Source organism: Canis lupus, chromosome 10 (genome assembly GCF_003254725.2).
Source record: "Canis lupus dingo isolate Sandy chromosome 10, ASM325472v2, whole genome shotgun sequence".
Taxonomy (NCBI): domain Eukaryota; kingdom Metazoa; phylum Chordata; class Mammalia; order Carnivora; family Canidae; genus Canis; species Canis lupus.
Window position 1 is genome coordinate 62,517,184 of NC_064252.1, and position 22,707 is coordinate 62,539,890.

At 38.6% G+C, this 22,707-nt stretch overlaps 1 protein-coding gene across 5 annotated transcripts in view; it reads right to left on the bottom strand.

Moving 5' to 3' along the window:
- Window positions 1-22,436, bottom strand: part of XPO1 (exportin 1) — a 47,129-nt gene extending 24,693 nt beyond the window's left edge. Inside the window, exons 1-4 of one of the 5 annotated variants that reach the window (XM_025468695.3) lie at window positions 21,639-22,436; window positions 18,360-18,491; window positions 13,120-13,221; window positions 9,534-9,606 (exon numbers count right to left, since the gene is read on the bottom strand). In XM_025468695.3, coding sequence (XP_025324480.1) covers window positions 9,534-9,606; window positions 13,120-13,221; window positions 18,360-18,485 — 301 coding nt within the window. In that variant the 5' untranslated portion in view covers window positions 18,486-18,491; window positions 21,639-22,436. Of the gene's footprint in view, window positions 1-9,533; window positions 9,607-11,951; window positions 12,016-13,119; window positions 13,222-18,359; window positions 18,492-20,251; window positions 20,402-20,685; window positions 20,755-21,072; window positions 21,293-21,638 lie in introns of those variants that run through there. The other 4 variants (XM_025468715.3, XM_035721674.2, XM_025468705.3 and 1 more) reach the window with 4 other exon arrangements.
- Between the last annotated feature and the right edge of the window lie 271 nt (window positions 22,437-22,707).

Below are 22,707 nucleotides of genomic sequence, written 5' to 3' on the forward strand. Positions count from 1 at the left end.
CTAAAAAAATTGCATTCTGAGACAGATTATAAAATACATTAAATAAAAAAAGTTGCACATTCGATTCTGATTCCTCTTTCAAAGTGGCTGATTTTCATGTTCTAGAGAAAATGCAACGTCAAGTAAAACTACAGACAAAACTGAGTTCATTCCAGTTCCAACCTTTGTGCAATACTTAAAAAGTATCCAAATCTACTTTAAGTTTTTAAAGTTTATTCATATTTAGGGATCTCTGCATCCAATGTGGGGCTCAAACCCACAACCCTGAGATCAAGAGTCACATGCTCTTCCAAATGACCCAGCCAGGTACCCTTATTATTTTTCTGAAGTAAAATCTACTTACAAGGCAGGCCTCAAAAACAAATCTCAGATTAAGAGTTATTTGTTCTACTGACTGAGTCATGGGCCCATCCAATTAAACTTAAATATTTAACACTCTTAAGCTCTAACAATGCAAATTTGGTACATTCTTCCATCAAAGCCATTCTGAATGACAGTAAGGTTCTTTTCTCCTGCCAAATGTTTATTGCAAAAATCTATCCATTTAAAACACCAACACTAGGACACCTGGGTGGCTTGGCAGCTGAGCATCTGCCTTTGGCTCAGGTCATGATCCTGGAGTTTCGGGATCAAGTCCCACATCGGGGTCCCCATGGGGAGCCTGTTTCTTCCTCTGCCTATGTCTCTGCCTCTGTGTCTCTCATGAATAAATAAATCTTTAAAAAATAAAAATAAAATAAAACATCAATACTGATCAACAGAAAGATAGGCACTATAATATACCTATTTACTTCACACTTTCTTGTCCAGATGAATCCAGAGTATGGTTCCTACTCCTTACTTAATGAAATATTTCAGAACAAACAGCAAAATGAGAGACAAACAGCTAAAATCAACCAAGGAGCAGGAATTCTTAACATAGAGCCTATACAAATAAGGTAGAACCAAATTGTAATTTATCACCTACATGTTTAGTGATTTTAAGAGGAATGAGCCATCACTCTTATGGCCTCAAATACCAAACAAGTATAAAAGATACACAGAAATTAAAATTTTCTTAAGTTTATAGCATCGTTGTAATAGGCAAAAGGTGGAAACCCAAATGTCCACCTACAGATAAATCGGTAAGCAAAACATGGTAGACAATGGAATACTCAGCCATTTACAAAAATGAAATTCAGATGCTACTGAAGGCTACAACATGGATGAACCTTGGAAACATATGCTAAGTGATATTAACTGGACACAAAAACAATACTGTTAAGACTGCACCTCCATGAGTTACTTAGAACAGGCAAATTCACAGAGATAGAACGTGTTTAATAGTGGTTAACGGAGACTGGGGAGACAGTATAATGGGAGAGTTAATGTTTTATGGGTACAATTTCAATTTGGGATAACGAAAAAATTTTGGAGATAGTGGTAATGGTTGTACAATACTGTGAATGTATTTGACAATGAACTATACACTTAAAATGGCAATTACTGTCATGTATATTTCATCACTAAAGAACTTTTATTAAAGATTCAATAATTACAGTTGACCCTTGAATAACAGGTTTTAACAGCACAGATCCACTTATTTGGTACATTCTTCCATCAAAGCCATTCTGAATGACAGTAAGGTTCTTTTCTCCTGCCAAATGTTTATTGCAAAATCTATCCATTTAAAACACCAACACTGATCAACAGAAAGATAGACACTAAAATATACCTATCTAAGATATATCTTACTACAGTACTGCTTCTCTCTCTCTGCCTGTGTCTCTGCACCCCCCCCCCGCCGTCTCTCATGGATAGTCTTTAAAAAAAAAAAAAAAAAAAAAACCACATATAACATACATAATATGTGTTCATCACCTGTTTTTTTTTTAAAGATTATATTTATTTATTCATAAGAAATAGAGAGGCAGAGACACAGGCAGAGGGAGAAGCAGGCTCCATGCAGGCAGCCCCATGTGGGACTCAATCCCGGGTCTCCAAGATCACACCCTGGGCTAAAGGCAGGTGCCAAACCACTGTGCAACCCAGGCGTCCCTTCATCAACTCTTATAGGTGAGGCTTCCAGTCAAAAGTAGACTATCAGTGATTAAATACTGGGGAAGTCAAAAGTTTTACATGGATTTGTGATTGCCAGGGGGTTAGTTCCCCTAACCCCTTATACATTGTTTACAGGTCAACTGTGCTGCTAGTGAGAATGTAAAATGATACAATCATTTTGGAAAGTAGTTTGGCAGTTAAACACACATCTCCTGCATGATCCAGCCATTCTACTCCAGCTAATCCAATGAATGACAGAACGACTGGGGAGGAGGAAGGGTAAAAGAAAAGGCAAAGGCAATCACAAAGGTGAATAACTTGATTATAGTCGTGGTATCATGGGTACATGTTTAGGTGAAAAATCAAATTGTACAGTTATACACCTTCCAGCTTCTGGCAACCCTTTCTTTCCTTTTGTTCCCCCAGCCCTAAGGTTAGTATCTGCCTCCTGCATTTACTAACACTTGTGGTACATCAATGGCCCTCTCTTGGCCTTATCAAACCCATCAATTCCTTGCATTAAATCCCTTTGAAAAAACAAAAATACCATGCTAAATCCTTCATGGTGAATATTAGGGACACAAAAACATAGATATTAAGGACCCCAGTTAGGAAGCTACAGCAGAAATTTCAAGGTGATTTGAGAGGAGTACATGGTTATTTGGGGGAATGAAGATATTTCTGTGGAAAGTGACAGGCAACATGCATGCTGTGTTTATTCATACTTAGCACTGAGAAGTGCACAAGGCTTTATATACACTATCTCTTCTATCACATCCCAGCAAGGTTGCAAGGCAGTCAAGATTCAGAGTTTAAAGTATCTTATACAACATCACACTAATAAAACACTGAGTAAAACCTTACGGGTTATCAATTTTTGGTTTACCAATGTTCCAAATGAAAACAGAGAACATGTATAACTCAAACTTTAACTGCCCAACTACCTTTAAGCACCCAAACTTTCATAATGTTCAATTATGACTTATTACTTTGGACTGTTCATAAATTCACCATTCCTCTTCTCAATATCAACAAGTTCTCATCTGTCTCATGAAATGAAATGAACCATAAGCGATACATCTTAACAGATTAAATCATGATCCTTTGGTTTAAAAAACAAAACAAAAGGCTACCTTTATACAAATAAATTTTTTTCCAGGGACGATCAAAAGGGCTGCCTCCTTCTTTATCATTTAAATTTTCTACCTGAAGTTCAAAAATTATTTTTAAAAAGGGAGAGGGACTAGCTAGATAATGAAGGCTGATGTGCAGCCAAGACAGAATCAACATCATTGACAGTCCTAGTGTACACCTTTAATCACTTCGGTGACTAACAACCAGTCCCTATTTGGAAATTATTCTATTCCAGGTATTAAAATTTCCCCTTCAACATAGATCAATGGAACAAAAGAGAGCCCAGAAATAAACCCATGCTTATTTGGTCAAAAAATTTTTTTAAAGATTTTCTTTATTTATTCATAAACACAGAGAGAGGGGCAGAGACACAGACAGAGGGAGAAGCAGGCTCCATGGAGGGAGCCCGACGTGGGACTCGATCCCGGGTCTCCAGGATCACACCCCAGGCTGCAGGCGGCACCAAACCACTGCGCCACCGGGGCTGCCCTTATTTGGTCAATTTATCTATGACAAAAGCAGCAAGAATATACAATGGGGAAACACACAATCTCCTCAATGAATAGTGCTGGGAAATCTGGGCAGCTATATCCAGAAGAAAGAAATTGGACCACTTTATTACAATACACAAATATAAATTCATGATAGATCAAAAACCTAACCATAAGACTCGAACCTGTTCAAACTCCTAGAAAACACAGGCAACTATTCTCTTGAACTTTGACATAACAACGTTTTTTAGATATGTCTCCTCAGGCAAATGAAACAAAAGCCAAAACAAACTATTGGGACTACATCAAAATAAAAGGCTTTTGCACACCAAGGAAAACATCAACAAAACAAGATAACCTATTGAATGGCAAAAGATATTTGCAATGATATATCCAATAACGGATATCAAAAAAACCCATAAAAAATTTACACAACTCAACATCAAAAAATGAAACCCAAAGAATCTGATTAAAAATGGGCAGAGGACTTGAATAGACATTTTCCAAAGAAAACAAATAGCAAACAGACACATGAAAAGATACTCAACATCACTAATCGCCGGGGAAATGCAAACCAAAACCACAATGAGATCATCTTACATCTGTCAGAATGGACAAGAACTAAGGAGTGTTTGCAAGGATACGGAGAAAAAGGAATCCTCCTGCACCCCTGATGGGAAGGTAAACTGGTGCAGCCACTGTAGAAAAGTGTGGAGATTCCTCAAGAAATTATAAATCCCATATGATCCCATTATTCCACCATTGGGTATTTACTCAAAATGAAAACAATTCACAAAGATCTATGTACCCCTATTGTTTACTGTAGCATTATTTACAATAGCCAAGATACGGAAGCAACCGAAAGTGTCCATCGACAGATGAATGGAAAAAAAAAATGTGGGGACACATACACACAATAGAATAGTACAAAAAGAATGAGTTCTTGAAGATAAAATGCTAAGTGAATAAAGTGAGACAGTAAAAAGACAACATACCATTTTACTTATATGTGGGATCTAAAAAAATAAAAAAACAAAACAAAGCAGAAATAGACCCAAAAATACAGAGAAAACTAGTAGTTACTAGAGAGATGTTTAGGTGGATGGGCAAAAGGGGTAAGGGGAACTGGAATGTACAGGTTTCCAGTAAAAAATGACTAAGTCACAATGATAAAAGTGTAGTACAGCACAGAAAATACAATGATATTATAATAGCATTGTATGGTGACAAATGGTAGCTACACTTGTGAGCATGGCATTATGTTGTACACCTGAAACTAAAACATTAAAAATCAACTACACTGCAAAAAAAAAAATTTTAGTTAAAATAAAAATTCTCCATTTTTTCCAGTGAAAAATGGAGTCTGACCTATAACTTGAAAATATTTGCTTCAGAACTTCAAAGATATTTTATGTAAACATATAATTTACATATATGCACGAGCAAAAGTATTAGGGAACTTATTAGGCCCTTGAAGTAGAGGAATGAAGTAAATTGGGGAACACTAACAGCAATGATTCATGGAGTAATTATATACCAAGCATAAGAATGCATTCAGCAGGGGCACCTGGGTGGCTCAGTTAGTTGGGCATCTGCCTTTGGGTCAGGTCATGATTCCAGGGTGCTGGGATCCAGCCCCGCACTGGACTCTTTCCTTGGCAGGAGCCTGCCTCTTCCTCTCCCTCTGCCCTTCCCCCCCCCCCCCCACACACACTCTGCTTGTGCTTGCTCTCTCAAATAAATAACTGAATAAAATCTTAAAAGAGGGGGAATATGTAATCAACATTCTTGGATCCCTGACATCATTAAGCTTATTTATTTGGGGGTAGGGGAATGACAGCCACGTGTGTAAAATGCTATGGTGAGGAGGGAAAACATCAAATGTAAATACTTTCCTAGCCTAAAGCAAAATAATAAAAACCAGAGAAATTTAGTAATTTTGTTACATAAATCTAAATTTGTTAGACGTTAGATTATGAGACTCTATCTCCCTTCTTAAAAATTAAAATCTAACTTTATCTTTTAAAAGATTTTATTTATTAATTCATGAGAGACACGAATAGAGAGAGGCAGAGACACAGGCAGAGGGAGAAGCAGGCTCCCCGCAGGAAGCCCGACATGGGACTCCATCCCAGGGCTCCAGGATCAAGCCCTGGGCTGAAGGTGGCGCTAAATGGCGCTAAACCGCTGAGCCATCCAAGCGTCCCTAATTTAATGTTTCTGAAACACTTTTACTTGGCTAATTTTTATCTGTTGTGTATTCTGCCTTTTGAAATTTCATTCGTGATCCACCAGAACAGGATACACTAAGAGAAATAAACATCTATCTCAGTCTAGAATTTAGAATTGTCAGGGATTTTCCTGGCAGAATGCCTTAGACTAAAGGGAAAACTGCTAATGCCATTGAAAGAAAAAGAAAAAGAAAAAGAAAGAGAAAGAGAAAGAGAAAGAGAAAAAGAAAAAGAAAAAGAGAAAGAAAAAGAGAAAAAGAAAAAGAAAAAGAAAAAAGAAGAAAAAAGAAGAAAAAAGAAAAAAAGAAGAAAAAAGAAAAAGGAAAGGAGAAAATCTAACATATACTTATGGACAAGAACCTGAAAGTAGATTAAAAGAACGCTAGATTGGAAAAGATTTAAGTTATTTATCTTAAATAACTTAAGATATTGGTCAAACCTATTCTACCTTTTTTTTTTATTTAAAAAAAAATTTTTTTTTTTAATTTATTTATGATAGTCACAGAGAGAGAGAGAGAGAGAGAGGCAGAGACACAGGCAGAGGGAGAAGCAGGCTCCATGCACCGGGAGCCCAACATGGGATTCGATCCCGGGACTCCAGGATCATGCCAAAGGCAGGCGCCAAACCGCTGCGCCACCCAGGGATCCCGTATTCTACCTTTAAAATACATCTAGCACTCCCATTTGCATAAAGGAGTTCATTTCAAGGGCCCAATATGATCATTATTCCCTTCTTTTAACAAGAGTAGCGCTCACTATATATACCTAATTTAACCTTTTTTCTCCATACGTGTATTATTTCCCACTTTGATATAGGGATATATTTACACTCTTAATTCCTACTACCGCTTTCTACAAAGCAGATACACAATGTATGTACCAAGCAAATAAATATATATGCTAAGCAAGTTGGACAAGGAATAGTTAAACGGAGACAACAGTTCTAAGAGTTACAGACCAAAAAACTATATACACTATTTTTGTGGGTTGTACAAATTTACTCCCAATACTTTAAAGAGGAAGGAAAAGTAACATGCAGAAATGTGAGTGTATTTTGTGAGATACAAAATCTTAAGATTTAGAGAAGCCTCTCAGGATTGACAATGTTGAAAATTATTACAAATTAATACAGCACTGTATTTTTTACCTTAAAAATACAAATTACTAATACATCGTGCAAGGCTATGGTTGTCTAAATCAAGTTCACAAACATTCTCTGGGAGACATTTAACATGTTCTTCCTTTTTAAAAAGATTTTATTTGACAGAGAGCGAGAGAATATACGCAGTGAGGGGGGAGGAGCATAGGGAGAGGGACAAGAAGACCCTGAGGACCATGACCTGAGCCGGCCGGTATCAAGAACTGGACGCTTAACCAACTGAGCCACCCTGGCGCCCCTTACATGCTCCTCTAATAAGCCTGTTACAGATCCTAGAAGTTATACCACACTTCTTCCTCCATATAATGACCTCACTGACAATGGTAACCATTATATGAGCAGTAAAGTAACTCAGGTACTTTTAGAAAGTTTATACCACGCTTAATTACTAGTCTTGAGGAGAAACACTTGTGAAAAGGTGATTCTGATAAATCTTTTTTATAGATACAGGTGTTTGAGCAACACAGACTTTAAGTGGACAGATCCACTCATCTGTGCATTAAAATATACATACAGTATTGTAAATGTATATTCTCTTCAATTTTCTCAATAACATCCTTTTCTCCAGAAAGGTTATGTTACATAAGGATATAGTATGTAATACATAGCATATACAAAACAAGTGCTCATCAACGGTCAATGGCGAGGCTTCCAGTCAACAGGAGGCTCTTAGTAGTTCTATTTTGGAGAGTCGGAAGTTATATATGGATTTCCAACTGCACGGAAGTGGTGGTGGTAGTGGTACCCCGACCCCTATGCTGTTCAGGGGCCAACTGTACTGTTTGCAGAGAAAGAAGTGTCTCACTAACACAGAACAGGAACACAGGCGTGAAACAGAACTCTTTTTTAAGTCAGGCAGAATAACCACCACCTCTCTCCAGTTTTTTCAAACGTGATACATTTTTCAAAAGTCTTATGTACCGTGGAGTATGTGTACATTTGAATCTTATGCATAAATATGAAAGCTACTATGTCTTTAGGATAAAAACCAAAACATACAACTCCCATTTGTGTAGAAAGCTAAAAATGTCAAATCCTCAGGGAGACCGTTAGTAACAAATAGAACCCATGAACTTGATAAGCCAGTATGATTTTAAACCTTTTTAAAGCCGGAAAAAATATTGCAGGACCATCTAGTACAATCGTTATGTGAGAAGAGGCAGGGGTCTAGGTGTTTAGAAACAAGAGACTTAACCAACAGCAGCCGAGGAACAAGAGCCGCACCTAAGATCCCTAAAGAGCAATGGCAAAATAAGGAGGATCTATTTGGGCCACACAGCCAAACTGTACTCATTACCTTAAGAGGTCACACATCATCATCTAGAACGTTTCAACCCAAAATAAAACATTTAAATAGGAACCTTTTTTGGAGGCACTACTTCCCCCTGTACTGTCATTCTTATTCTATGGTTTATGGTACAGTAAGGATATTGCCATTAAAAACTGTCTTACCTCTAAACATGCTAAAAAGATACCAACTTTCTAGATAAAGACTAGCTGAGTAAATCCAGGTCACTTTCCCACCATAAAGATGACATGAGAAAGCAAGTGAAAGACAGAATTAAAGACCAACAGTCAAATAAAGGAGACCTATTTTAATACAAACTTAAAAGGAAAACAAAAACGGCTACCCATAGTAACACTTAAGACCAGGCTTATATTTATGTATTTTTCAGAGATTAAACAAACAAGTGATATAAAGTAGGTGATAGAGGTAGAATATGAAAACAGTAAGTAACTGCATCAATATACTCCAAGACACTATACTTGTTCTAAGTTTCTTAAACTAGTTGAGACAAAGAGTAAAAGTTAATTATGACAACAGGCACCAGCACATCTTCATTTTCTTTTCTTCCCCTGATCTAAAAGTTGGTTTCTTCTAAAGCAGCCCCAGAATTTCCAAAGGTAAAGCTTTGTGATTTTTTTGTTTTTAAGCAGGCTCCATGCCCTGTGCGCCCCAACTCAGGGCTGGAACTCACAACCCTGAGATCAAGACCTAAGTGGAGATCAAGAGTCGGATGCTTAACAGACTGATCCACCCAGGAGCCCCAAGTTTTGTGATTTTTAAAACCTTGTTTTTCCTTTGCTCTGTTAAATTTATGTACTATTTAATGTGCTACGATACTTATCACTCATCGATTACTGTTTGGCAAACTTAAAACTACGGATAAGAATATATAACAAAATTTCATCCACTTCAGTCATAGTCCTAATTGATATTGTTTCACCACAGCTTTTATTGTGAACAGTTTGACCACTTTGGTCTCCTCTCTCTCCCAAAGAACAACCTTTTTCCTCCCCTGCCCCAAATATAAATAGAACCTGCCCTGCCACATGACAAAGGCTCTAAAAGCAGTAATTTCCATCAGAGCATAATAAACTATTAAAGATTTAACACCCCCACCCAATATTCAACTATAATAAAAATGTCAAAATAGTAAAATTCTGAATTTACAATTATTTAAAACATTTTCCTACCTTCACACTGGTTCCTTGGAAGAATCTTCCACCTTGTTTTTATCACATTTTCCAAAATTTGTAGTCCATAATACTGAAAATGGGAGAATAGAAACATGTGAATATATTGCTATAATACTGGCAACTTTTAGGATTCACAAATGGACAGACATTCACACATTTACATCTAAAGTTTCAAAAACATTATGCTACCAAGTTTAATTACATATATTAAACAAGGATCTATTCACCCATATACTGAGTTTTCATGCATTTTCCTCATTTTATTGTTTACTACTCTATTTAACGTCCTGCTGTTTATACATGCTCACACCAGGAGGAAGAACCAAATAAAAAGCCCTTTAAGCAGCCAAATGGGCTTATCTGTAGAAGGAAAAGTAGCAGCCAAATATGAATTCACAGCATAAATGACTGCTCATAGGCTCACGTACTTTAACACGACCAGGCTCCTAAGAATTTAGCAGCTTGGATGCTCTCAAGCTTCCTACCATCCTCTAGGAGTTGTAAGCTCTTGGCCAAGTATTAAAGTATTGTCACAGATACTTTCTATAGAAAGTGTTTACAAACATCACTGGTGTGTTACTTAAGGAGCAGCAAGACAGCCCACGGGTTTAATTTTAAATTTTAATCCCACCCTTACATTTGCTATTTCTACTAATTTAAAGATAAACTTTTGTGCACAGTCAAAAATAATATACAAACGCATGTTGCAATCTGTATTTACCTTTCAGGTATTCCTTCCTAAATATAAAAGTCGTAACTAAAAATATGAGAAAGTTAATAAATACAGATACCACTTTCAAGCCATTTTGTCCCTCCTGCTGATTACTCACTCTAAATAGTCAACAACGTTCACAATAATTTATAATGCTATAGGAGTTACTACCCAAAATTATTACTATGACCAATTAGTGTGGATAGACAGGAGGAAGAAAAGGGACAAAATTGTTGTGGTATGTTTCAATTGATTGAATCAGGGAAGAATGAGCTATAATACCTGAAAGGTAAACTCATTCATATAGACACAGAACCTCAGATTGCAAGTTTTGGCTGAGAATAAGAGTTCATCTTTAAAATGGTTAGTCATCACACAATAAAATAGGAGCATTAGTATTTCAACCAAAGGGATCATGTGAATGCTCATTTTATCCAAAGCACAATATAGACTGTCCCGAACTACATTGTGCTCAATAGTAAACGTTTTTGCTGTTTTCTTTCAACATTTTATACTTAAAAAAAATTTTGCCATTTCCACTAAAATCCTACATTTGCAGAACATTCCTTATAAAGACTTCCAAAATAAAAACAAAGCCAAAGCAAAATTCTGAAATTACAAATTTCATACCATTAAAGGGTTTCATAATCAGCAGTAAATACTGAAACTTTCTAACCTGTTCGTTTACAACCCCTTTATAAGTCTAAGTCTCAGAAAAATAGAATAGGCAAAAAAAGGTTTCTTGATTAACTGAAATTTTAAATTAACTTCTGAGAACACACTACTCTAAAAACTTTAAGTTTTATAGACATGAAATGACACTAGTTTTACTGAGTCAAAACAATACACTTCTTACTACATGGAATATATATCCTCATTAATTCTCCACCAATTAAAAAGATCTTTAAAAAACTAAAAATCCACCATAAATATACCACTTCAAAAGAAAATAAAAAATATATATACCACTTCAAGAACCAAGAGCCTCAGTGATAACTTCACCCTATTTAGCCAGTGTTTTTCAGCTTACACTACTACCCTGCTTCCTTTATGTTTGATACTTTGTTACCTAAATTACCTATTTACTAACCTTTAGTCCTTTCTCCAACTGTAAAAAGGTATGTATCATAAGCTTGCTGAAGATACAATTCGTATTTTCCTTTCTGCCATACCAGCTAAGGCAGTAAACCCAATAAAAGCTTTCCATTAAAAAAAAAAAAAAAAAACTTTCCATAAGTCAAAGGAATACAAAGATCACCTTCAAAATATCCTAAACCGCAACCTGACACAACCTCACCTAGATATTAAGACTACATATGAAGAGAATTCACATTTTTTGAAAGAGTATTTTGTTTAAAAAAAAAAATCCTTAGGTGCTAGCTAAATCTGAGGACCAATGATAAATGTCTACTCTGGAAATATCCACAAATAATCCAAACACCACTATAAAGAATGAATTACATTTCTGCTTTACATCTCAGGACTTGAGAAATCCACTGCTGAGTTATGAAGATGAGGGACAGATAACAGCAAAGACTAAATGAAAAAATAAATGCATGAAATGATCCCTATGGTAGAAATTTCTACTGAGCCCTTAGAAATACTTATTTTTATGCATTGAATTCCCCTTTCCCCTCCCACCGCCCATGAAACAAAAACAATTGATGAACAGAATTCAGTTAAAGGGAATCAAAAGGGTAGACCTTGTGGAGGCCTGCCGTCAAAGCCTAGCTGTGTCAGTTGCACAGGAAGACACCCCTTTTCTTCCTATTACAAGCAATCAACATAATGGAACATTATGATTAATATCAGGTAGTGTTAACATCTTTAAAGAAAAAAAAATGATTGCATAAAAGCCAAATGTCATAGTGCATAAATTTAGCACCAAATCATTTGTAATTTATGTAAATTGAAGAATTCTTTACCTGTTGCTTTCTTTCTGTTCCTCTAATCATCTCATTTTTCACAAGACAAATTTGAGTTTTTAAAAATACTGTTGATAAATCAACTTAAACATTAGTAATGTCTGTCAGTATAAAAAGCAAAATTTACCAGGCAAGCAAACAGGCAAACACTATTATGTTACTTAAGGTTAGCACTTTGAGGAAGTTCTGGACTGTATTTTTGCCCTAAAATTTACAAGATGCCAAAACTAATTAATATTTTAAAACTGTTAATTAATACAGTCTGATTTCAGAAACAGATGTGAAAATGGCTATTTTCTGTTTTAACACAATGTATACCAAGTGGAAACCTTGTGTGTATTAAACAGAATGCCATGCATGGTATTTTATTACTTTAAGGCAGTTTAAAGAGAAGTGTGAATCATCAAGCCTAAAACAGTCAAAACACATTTTGATCAACCCTTCTGTTCAAACTAGGAAAAAAGGACCCAAATTATAACATTCTTCAATTGCAAATAAAAACTGAGTGCTGTCCCATTAAAAGCATTGGTACCATGGAGCAGGGTTTTATGCTGCCCACACCACTTGGTGTTGGAGGTGCCTAGCCTGTATTATATTGATTACTTGCCCAAAATAATTCCTTTGATGTTATGTTTCATCTCTGAATAACATTCAGAATTTATGCTACTTAGATCTGTATACATTATAAAAACAAAAAAACAAAAACAAAAAAAAAAACCACCAAAAAAGCCACCTTGCATACTAGTCCCAATTACAAAACTTCATTCATAATTCTTAGGACTATTTGCAAGAATTAATTCTATGTAAGAATAAATTTTGAAATAAGTTAACAATATTAAATAATTTCAGATAACAAATGCTAATACTAAAAATGAGATACCTTCCTCAAAGTTTTTGACTGGAAGAAAAGAAGAAATAATGGATTTTAAAACCACCACTTGCTTACTTTCGTGTTCATATTCTGTGAAAATTCCAAAATTGTGTCGACTCTTGTCCATGCATCAGGATGCTCCTTTAAATGTGTCAGTACTTCTTGAGCCATTCTTTGCTAAAATGTTATATAAAAATAATTTTAAGCTCACTTTTTCTTTTTAATCATTAAAATGGTATTGAACAAGACACAAATCCTAAATAGGGCTGTGATTATATATTAACTTTCTGAAATACTCAAGAAATAATTATTCCATATAGAAATAAACGTATCCATTATCGGAACACGTATCCCTTTAAAAGTTTTTTTTTTTTTTGCCATCTATTTGGTATTCTCAAAATGTCACTTAAATTCAACTGATGTTAACAAAGACTTCTCTAATGTAAAGGAGTCTCAGCACTTACAATCAACTGAAGGCAACATATAAAAATTCACATATACTTAGATAATTATATAATGGTATCCCTTGCCTTAGAAGTTACCAAGATATCTCAAACAAACTTTACCTATAAAAATCTATTTCATGAGAAGACTGATAAAAACCAGGACTAAGTAAAGCCACAAACCTCAAATACCCATAGATATAAAAAACAAGGCTCTGAAACCCCTTAAAAAGTCTTTTTTTTTTCCTTTTTAAAGATTTTATCGGGCAGCCCCAGTGGCGCAGCGGTTTAGCGCCGCCTGCAGCCTGGGGTGTGATCCTGGAGACCTGGGATAGAGTCCCACATCGGGCTTCCAGTATGGAGCCTGCTTCTCCTTCTACCTGTATCTCTGCCCCTCTCTGTCTCTATGAATAAATAAAATCTTAAAAAAATATATTTTATCAATTTGACACAGAGAGACAGCGAGAGAGCACAAGCAGGGGAAGCGGCAGGCAGAGGGAGAGGGAAAGGGAGAGAAAGAAGCAGGCTCCCCGTGGAGCAGAACCTGAGGTGGGGCTCTGTGGGGCTCTATCCTAGGGCCTTGGCTGGGACCATGACCTGAGCTGAAGGCAGATACTTACCCAACTGAGCCACGCAGGTGCCCCAGAAGTCTCTTAAATGTATTGTAAATACACCCTCTTTCCCCATTCTGAGTCTTCTAAATTTCACACCAACTCCTAACTTATTTTGAAAACTTTGTTCTATCTTAAAGATCTTATTCATTTTAGAGGGACGCCTGGGTAGCTCAGCGGTTGAGCGTCTGCCTTTGGCTCAGGGAGTGATCCGGTAGTCCCAAGATTGGGTCCCACATGGGGCTCCCTGCATGGAGCCTGCTTCTCCCTCTGCCTACGTTTCTGCCTCTCTCTGTATGTCTCTCATGAACAAATAAAATCTTTAAAAAAATTTTAAAAGATCTTCCAGAGAAAGCATGCACTCGGAAGAGTGAGAGCAAGGAGATGGGCAGAGAGAGATAATCTCAAGCAGACTCTGCACTGAGCAAGGAGCCTGGGGAGAGGAAGGGGTTTTGCTTACAGGATACTACAATGTGCTCTTCTCATTTGACACTTTCCCTTAGCTTTATTGTAAGGTATAACAATTAAGTTTGGGAGATCTAGCCACATGGACACTATGTATCTCGTTTCTTCATTTTAACCATTATAGTTTTTTTAATGTTATGAACACATTTTACCAAAGGCTGTTAATTCTATTGTTTTCAGTAAGAAACAGCTTAATCTTCTCATCTTTAAAGGCAGTTTTGTAGCTCAACTGGATCCTAATTACCTTTTTACCTATTTCTATCACACATAAGCAAAGTTTGAGAATTTAAAAATTTGTCAGTTACCTTTGTTAGACTGATTCAACTTGACCAAGGGTTAATTCTATGGGTTATAAAGTAAGCATCAAAAAGGGGGAAAGCATTCCAATTCAAACCATCTCTGGCAGATACCTCATAATGGCCTTTAACTTAACTTTTATTCCAACTTACAAAAAAAAAAAAAAATTGGTTTTGATGTTAAGAATTATTTTCCTTAGGTATCAGAGTAATTTCCCCCATCAACCAACTAGCGATGTACAATGCTTCTTGTTTAGAATAAAACTGGAAGTTAAAATAAAATAAAATATAGAAGAAAACTGGAAATATATATCCACTAATTTAAGTAGCAGTTCTGTACCTTGGCAAGAACCAACATGTAAGTTGGAAGAAAAACCAGTTGCCTGGGTTCCAACCTAAAAGTATAGGTTAGAGCTAAAGTATAAGCTCTTAAAATATATGTATTTTGATTTGAATTTAAGGGACTGATAGTTTTAATTAAGGAATTATTTAAAAAAAAGGAATTATAATTATGCTATATAATGACAAAAAACAGAAAGAACAGTTATGTAGGGGCAAAGCACTCTTCAGCCATGTTTTGATTCTCTGGGAGAATATCTAGCCAGATCTATCAATTTTTCACTAGTTATAGTCTTGCACATAAAATAAAACGATCAAGAGCGTGAGGTATATCAAAGATCTATACCTAGTAAAAGTTACTTGGTCAAGATACTCTTTCAGAGCTTTTGAAATGATGACCATTGTACACGTAAGTCAATACTTGCCACACTATTACCATTCATTAAAACTCTGCATAAATCATGTCTTTTTTAGTTGTCCTTTTACTTTTTAAAGTCAATTCTAGTTACTTGCATCTTAGCGTCTTTATTTTGTCCTAACCTCACTATCCTTACATAATTTTTTATTAACTTAAAACTCCTGGAGAGGTCGAAAAAGACACAAAAGGAAACTAAAGGAGAAAATTTGGTATCTCCCTGTGTTACTTACTCAACAGTGAAAGTATTTTAGTTGCTAAGCAATAGATTAAGAGTTCAAGTCACTTAACACAGTATCGGAGAAAACACTCAACTCTTCCATATTATTTTTTCTCCTGACTGCCCAACTTGGCTAAAAATAGAAAAATACTTATAAGAGAAGGTAGTCCTAATGTTACAGTGTTAAATATCCTTCTATATTGCCCATTTGGACACAAGCTCTGGGTACAGATTAAAAGGCACCATTCTAATTTTTCCTCTCCAAAATTATGTACTCCATTAAAAAAAAAAACTATATTTCTAGGAGTTTTAATATTTAATTAGTGTAATTTCTACAGTTGCCATATTTAGCACATATTTTAAGAGACTGGAAAAAAAATTAAAAACCATACCATATTTTAAAACAATGAGTTTACAAGACATACGCTACATCTTCCTTATACTTCCTAAAGTACCCTTTAAACAGAATGCCTTCTAAGTATCAGGCACCATAACAGGTGCTTTTACAAACCCTACCATCTTCCACTCCTGTGAGGTAGATAACTTTGTAGCTGAAACTCTGGAGCAAGGACTAGAAAATTTACTGGAATAAAATTAAGACATCTATCACTAAAAACATGTTTTCCACTACAGCTTTTTTCTTTTTATTCACAAGCCCCCTAAAGAGGGGGCATATGATAAACACAGTGAACTAGAAATGTAAAGACACCCTTTTAGAAAAAAGAGTCTTAGCTAACTTCAAGCTCTAAGACTGTTTCTTCCTATCTATAACTATAATAAATATCAATTTGCGCCTATCTTTATGCAAGTAATTTGTCATAATACAACTAGGCATAAAATTCTTACTTTTGGGAAAGTTTATTTTGCCTTAATAGAGAACACTTTTCCAAGTCTACATTTCATTTAAAAATCAAATTTTAAATAAATCATTAAATCTCAATAGTGTGAAATATCACTAAAAGCAACATCACCAATATATATTTTTTAAAGTTGTTTTGTTTTTGTTTTTTTGTAATCTACACCCAACGTTAGGCTTGAACTCACATTTGTGGGATCAAGAGTTGCATGCTCTTCCAAGTGAGCCAGCCAGGTACTCCCCCACCAATATATTCTCCATGATAAAAACTACTGCTACTTCTTAGTTATAAGCCTAACAAGTCTCTTCATTTAATCGAACTTTTAGATATGCTGTAAGCCATGTTAAAAAAAAAAAAATATTTAAACAGCAGTAGCAGCTATGTGACAAAATTACATGCCCATCTTCCTAATGTCTACAAGACCTGTGCTTCCAATATATTCAAAGTTGAGCCAAACTTTATTTCCATACTTTCTTCCAAAAGCAGCTGCTTTTCTATACATACATGTTAGAGTGAAATGAAGCTTAAAGTTCCATGTTGCATGTATAGCACAAAGAAACAACTACATGGTATATGTAGTTGTACAAACACAATACTTTATGGAATAACTTCTCAGGAAGGCTTTTTGGAGACAAGAACACAGACCAAAAGCCCCTAGCAGTTATAAAACTGGACCAATCTTAGAAAAAGTGCAGAGTATTTTTACCACTTATACAACTTTTATGGCTCCCTTTTAAGTTTTCTCTTTATTATATTACAGTAAAACCAATAATGTTGGATTTCAGAAAGGGACGGAAATATTTATGCATATGCTAGTATTCACACATCGTACTTTTTGGACTATCTATATAAGATGCAATTTCTACCTTTCAGGTTTCTAAAAAGTATGATAGCAGTCACGTGCTATGCAAATATAAACTCATACCTTAAAGATATAAGTAACTTCATACGTACTACTAACCAAACATCATCTACTAGGAATACAACATTTGGCAAAAAAAAATTATACTGGTATTTGTCACATCACCTTAAAAGACTTTTAAATCCAACAACAGAAAATTTTACTGATTTAAAACTCTTCATGTGATTAACTCTATAGAGTGAAGATTCAAGTTTGTCTAGCTTCTTGTAACAAACTAAAAACACCAACACGCTTGTCTATCATTCAGCCAGGTGTTTTAAAAAAATAAAACCCTAAACTGATCAAATATCGGTTATGTGTATGATAACTGCCTACATTAATATACCGTTTTGCAGGTCTTAAATTCAAATAATTTAAGATGTTAGATATTGTTGGACCTTTAAAACAAGTTTTATCTGTAAAGTACTTCTGTAATTAAAATGTTTCAAAAATATAAGAATCCTTGAATTCCAAATATATTACATACATAAAAGATATACAACCTTTAGTATCTGTAAAACATTTAATACAGTAAAGAAAGGTTTCTTAAAGACAGAATATTCCAAAACATCTCCTTCTAACCATGTCAAAATACAACACATATAACACAATTTCTCCAGACTTGCTTCTCATCGGTTAATATATAGCTCCAATTTAATACAAACTACAGAAAATTTTTTTAAAAGGTGATAATTTAAAATCATATTTGAAACCGAATAACTGCGTTACATTGCAATAATGTTATAAAGTTTTGCTCAGCTACTTTACCTGGGCTCCTTCTCCATGGTATAAGCAATTCACCACATTGTCTAGAAGGTTGATATCCAGTTTTTGGCTGAAATCGAGCAGCTGACGAGCTGCATGGTCTGCTAACATTGTCATAATTGCTGGCATAGATTACTGTAAATAAAGAAAAAAATTTAAGATGCCTATGAAATTTTGTTATTATCAGTCAGAAATTTTCTACAAGTTATTTTACTTCAACCATGTTCCTAGAAGTATTATAATATTTTAGACACTACCTAAAGAACAGTAAAAGCGACTAAATGCTGAAGATAGCTATTCCATAAATGCTTTAGTTGTTAAGGTCCATTTAATTTTCCTAAGGTCTATTTTAAAACCCTACTAATATTTAAATAAAATTACCCCTAACCTGTTTTAATGAAACTATCATTAGGAATTTATGGCTCTAATAATTGACACAGTTCAAAGTCTCACTCTCAAATTTTTAAATACAGATAAGTTTAAGTGGATCTCTCCCTCTTCCTAGGTAGAATCTTCTATTTCATTAAAAGCTTCCTTTGCTGTACGCTACCTTAATTTTTAAGATATGCTGAAAAAACATGAAGATGCTGAAAGTTAAATGTGGTATCCAAATCTTTTTGTACACACCAATGATTAGCAAAACTTAAAACTTTCATATTCAAACCATCTATTTGTTTCTTCCAACCCTCAATGAATTTGGAGATTAAAATTCCCTGAACACATTCTAGAAAAACTATGGTAATATGTCAAAAAAATGTTTTAGATTTCCAGGTATTCATTGGGAAGGTTAAAAAACCTATAAAAAGTTTGCTAATTATTTTCCAAATAAAAAATTCTAGGATAACAGAAAAGTGAGCTTCTTTATCTCACATAATGTACTGACTAAAGCCTACCAGTTCATATGCAATGTTATCCTTTTAAGAGGATTCTAATCCAAGATGCTGGCACATATTCACAATTTTGTTGCCCAGCATTATAAAAAAAAAATCTTTCCTTTGCTTTTTCTTCAAAGCCAATGCCACTTGAGTCTGACTGGCTAATTCAGTACTCCTTAATCTTTTTGGGTCAAGATGCCTTACAATCTGAAAAACACGATAGCTCCTGCCAAAATTTTTTAAAACTCACAATTTTGTATACACAATTACAGAAAATCCAGGACACCTTGAAAGCCATGCATGAAACCTCAGGTTAAGAATCCCTGGTTGACTGTAGTTATTAGCCCCAACAAGGTCAGCTGGTCACCACCACTTCTCCCCCCTCTTAAGAACCTTCCAGGATCAGGAAATGGGTGGGATTTGATTACATTATGTTTGGTACGAAAAAAGACGTTATTTCTTGGCTACTTGAGAGCAGTTTAAAAATGTTCATAACAATGGCAGCAATTTCAATTTTAACTCCAATGCTTTCCTTAATGCCAATTATCAAAAAAAAAAAATCAGAAGTAAAGAAATGAGTCAGGTTAGGGATAACGGAAAAATTGAAAAACTAAGAGTTCAAAGACTCATTCCTCTGAAATCTTTCAACCCGTTACTGACAGCAAAAACTGAGATCTCCAAAAATTACATAGCAGTTATTACTGTTTTTAACAATATCAGACGTGCATTAAGAAGTCTTTAAATATGAATATGAAAATGGAAGTATATTCCAACAAACGTGTACATTCCCTCCCACCAAACACCACAAAATTTTAAAGGATCAGAACAGTCTTAAAATTGAGGCTGAAAAACAGGTGCCCACAAAGCACCAAGACGTACGTGGCCTAAGTTTTCAATTTTTGGTTAAAAGATTGGACAGAACAAACTTTCCTCCTATGTCGTCCTCTCGCAATCTAGCAACCCAAACAAAAAGAACCATTTGACTATAAAAAGTCCCGTGCTCAAGTACGTTGTCCTTACAGAGTTCTCCGAGCTCAATTCTTGCGAACACTCAGGTTCCGGGCAGCGCCTGCGCCAACTCCGGCGGGCGCCGGCCGTAGAACCAGGCTACCTTCCGAATGACCTGCCTATTCTTGAACCGCGCAGAAATGGCGGCGTTCTGGTCCATGCCAAGCACACGGAGTCCGCCCCCCCCCCCCCCCAAAATCAAGCAGCTTCCAAAACATTCTTTCCACTACCAGCAGCGTCCCACACGCGGAGACACCCGGGCGGGCCGGCCGCCAACGGGCGCCGCGGGGGAGCGAGGCCGCGGCCGCGTCGCCTCCTCGGGAGCTGCACCCGGAGACCCCCTCACGGGGAGCGCGGGGCCGCATCCTCCCGCGGCGGGGCCGCCAGCCCCCATCCGGACCGCGACCGCCGCTTCGGGATCGCCAAGGACTAGCTCAGACACCCACCCCCGGCGCTCCCGGGCCGAGCGGGCCGCCGCGGCCCCATTCAGCAGCCGCGCACCCCGCGGAGACCCGCCCTCGCCGCGCTCCCCGCCGCGGCACCCGGGGCGCGCGCTCTCCCCGCCCACCCCGCGCCCCAGTCGGCCGCCGCGTCCCCGGGCAGCGTGGCCTCCGCCTGAGCCGAGGCGCCCCGGGCCGGGCACACCGTAAGCCGCCTCTACTACAGCCCTCCCCGCCGCACCCCAAGCTCGGAGACGGGCGAGCGGAGCAGAACCAGGGCATCCTCCGCCGCACGCTGCCAGCAGGAAACCATTCGATCGCCCCACTCTCAGGCCCCCTCCCCCCAACTACAGCACGGAACCCCACTTCCAGAACCCTCAACAATCCACTAACCTTTCCTACTTCTAATCCTACTCTGCCTCCCACCCCGCTTAAAAAAAAAAAAAAAAATCAGAAAAGATTTCGAGTTTCCTTGCAGGAGGAGGAGGAGGGACTCGGCAGCCCCTCCCTCCCCCGATCCCAAGCTCTCCACCGAGGGGCCACGTGATGCAGGCGGACGTTTCAATGCTGCTGCACTAAATATTTCTGGAAACTTCCACTCCTAATAATTTACAGAGATGTTCCTGAAATCACCCCAACTTCTCCCCAGCCCCCCGGGCTGGGGAAGCCCTGCCGCCCCCACACCGGCCCCGCTTCACTATCACGCTCCTCGCCTTCCTCCACCGCCACCCGCACACGCCGAGAGCCCAGCAAGCGCTACCCTCCCGCGGCCGCCTCCCCGCCTCCATCCCCCAGCGGCAGAAGCGGCTCCATTCAATCGCGGGCTCCGCCGTGGGCCCGCCGCCGCCTCCCGGGCTCGCCTCCCGCCGCCGCCGCCGCCGCCGCCGCCGCGCCCCACGCCGGCCTCCACCCGCCCGGCCGCCGCCCGCCCCTCGGCCCCGGAGCCGCAGCCGACTTACCCAGAGATTGAACCAACTGCTGCTTCTTTCCTTGCCGGGGGGATTAGGGCGAGGGAAGGTGGGGAGGGGGGAGAGGGGAGGAAATCAAGGTGGGTTTCACAGTTTTCCCCACCTTAAAAAGGGAAATTAAAAAAAAACAACAACAACGGAGATAAGGGCCAAAAAAAAAAAAAAGCTCAACAATATTTACTATTTCAGGGACACCCCCACGACACACACCCACCCGCCCTCCCCCCGCAAAAAAAGGAAGGGGAATTAATCCGTGGAATAAATGCTCCCGCCTGGCTGGGGAGTGAGGGAAGGGGGAGGGGAAAGGGGTCAAGTCCCAAAGATTCAGCCCCAGGGGGACCCTCCAGCCACAGGCGGCAGCAGAAGCGGCAGGAGTAGGGGGCAGAGAGTCCACAAGGCCGGGGGACGCTCCGCTGCCAGTTGCAGTCCGACTCCCCCCGACCAAAACACGGCTCCCTCTCTCACGCGGCTCCGGCGCTGGGCCCCCCCACCCGGGCTCGCCTAAACTTTCCCCCCTTCTCCTGCTTCTCAGCGACTGGTGGCTCCCCCCTCCCCCTCTGGGTGGTTGCACGGACTGCAGCAGCAAAGACTGGAACAGGCACCGCCGCCGGGGCTGTAGCTACTGTTGCTCTTGCTGATGCTGTAGCTCCCGCTGCTCCTGCCGCGGCCGCTGCAGCCGCTTCTCCCCCTCCTCCTAGTGCCTCAAACTCGGAACCGGTTGAAACCGGTTCAGACTGGGAGATTCCATCTCGGTTGAGTTTTCAGCCCATGGCGCCGCGGAGCGTTTGGAACCTGGGCCTCCGCCCCCAGCCCGCCCGCCCATTGGCCGGTTCCCGCCACAGCCGCGCCATCAGCCTGCGTTTCATTGGCCAGGCCGCCCGTCAATCCCACCTCAAGTCTCCACACGAGCCCGCCGCTTCGGCCCCCGCCTCTTTCCAGCAGCGATTTGCCTGCAGAGTGGGGGAGGGGAAGCGGGGCGGGTCGTAGCGGAGCAAGGAAGGGGGGGTGGAGGCGGAGGAGGGGGGACGCGGAGCCGAGCCCAGCCGCGAAGGGAGCGACG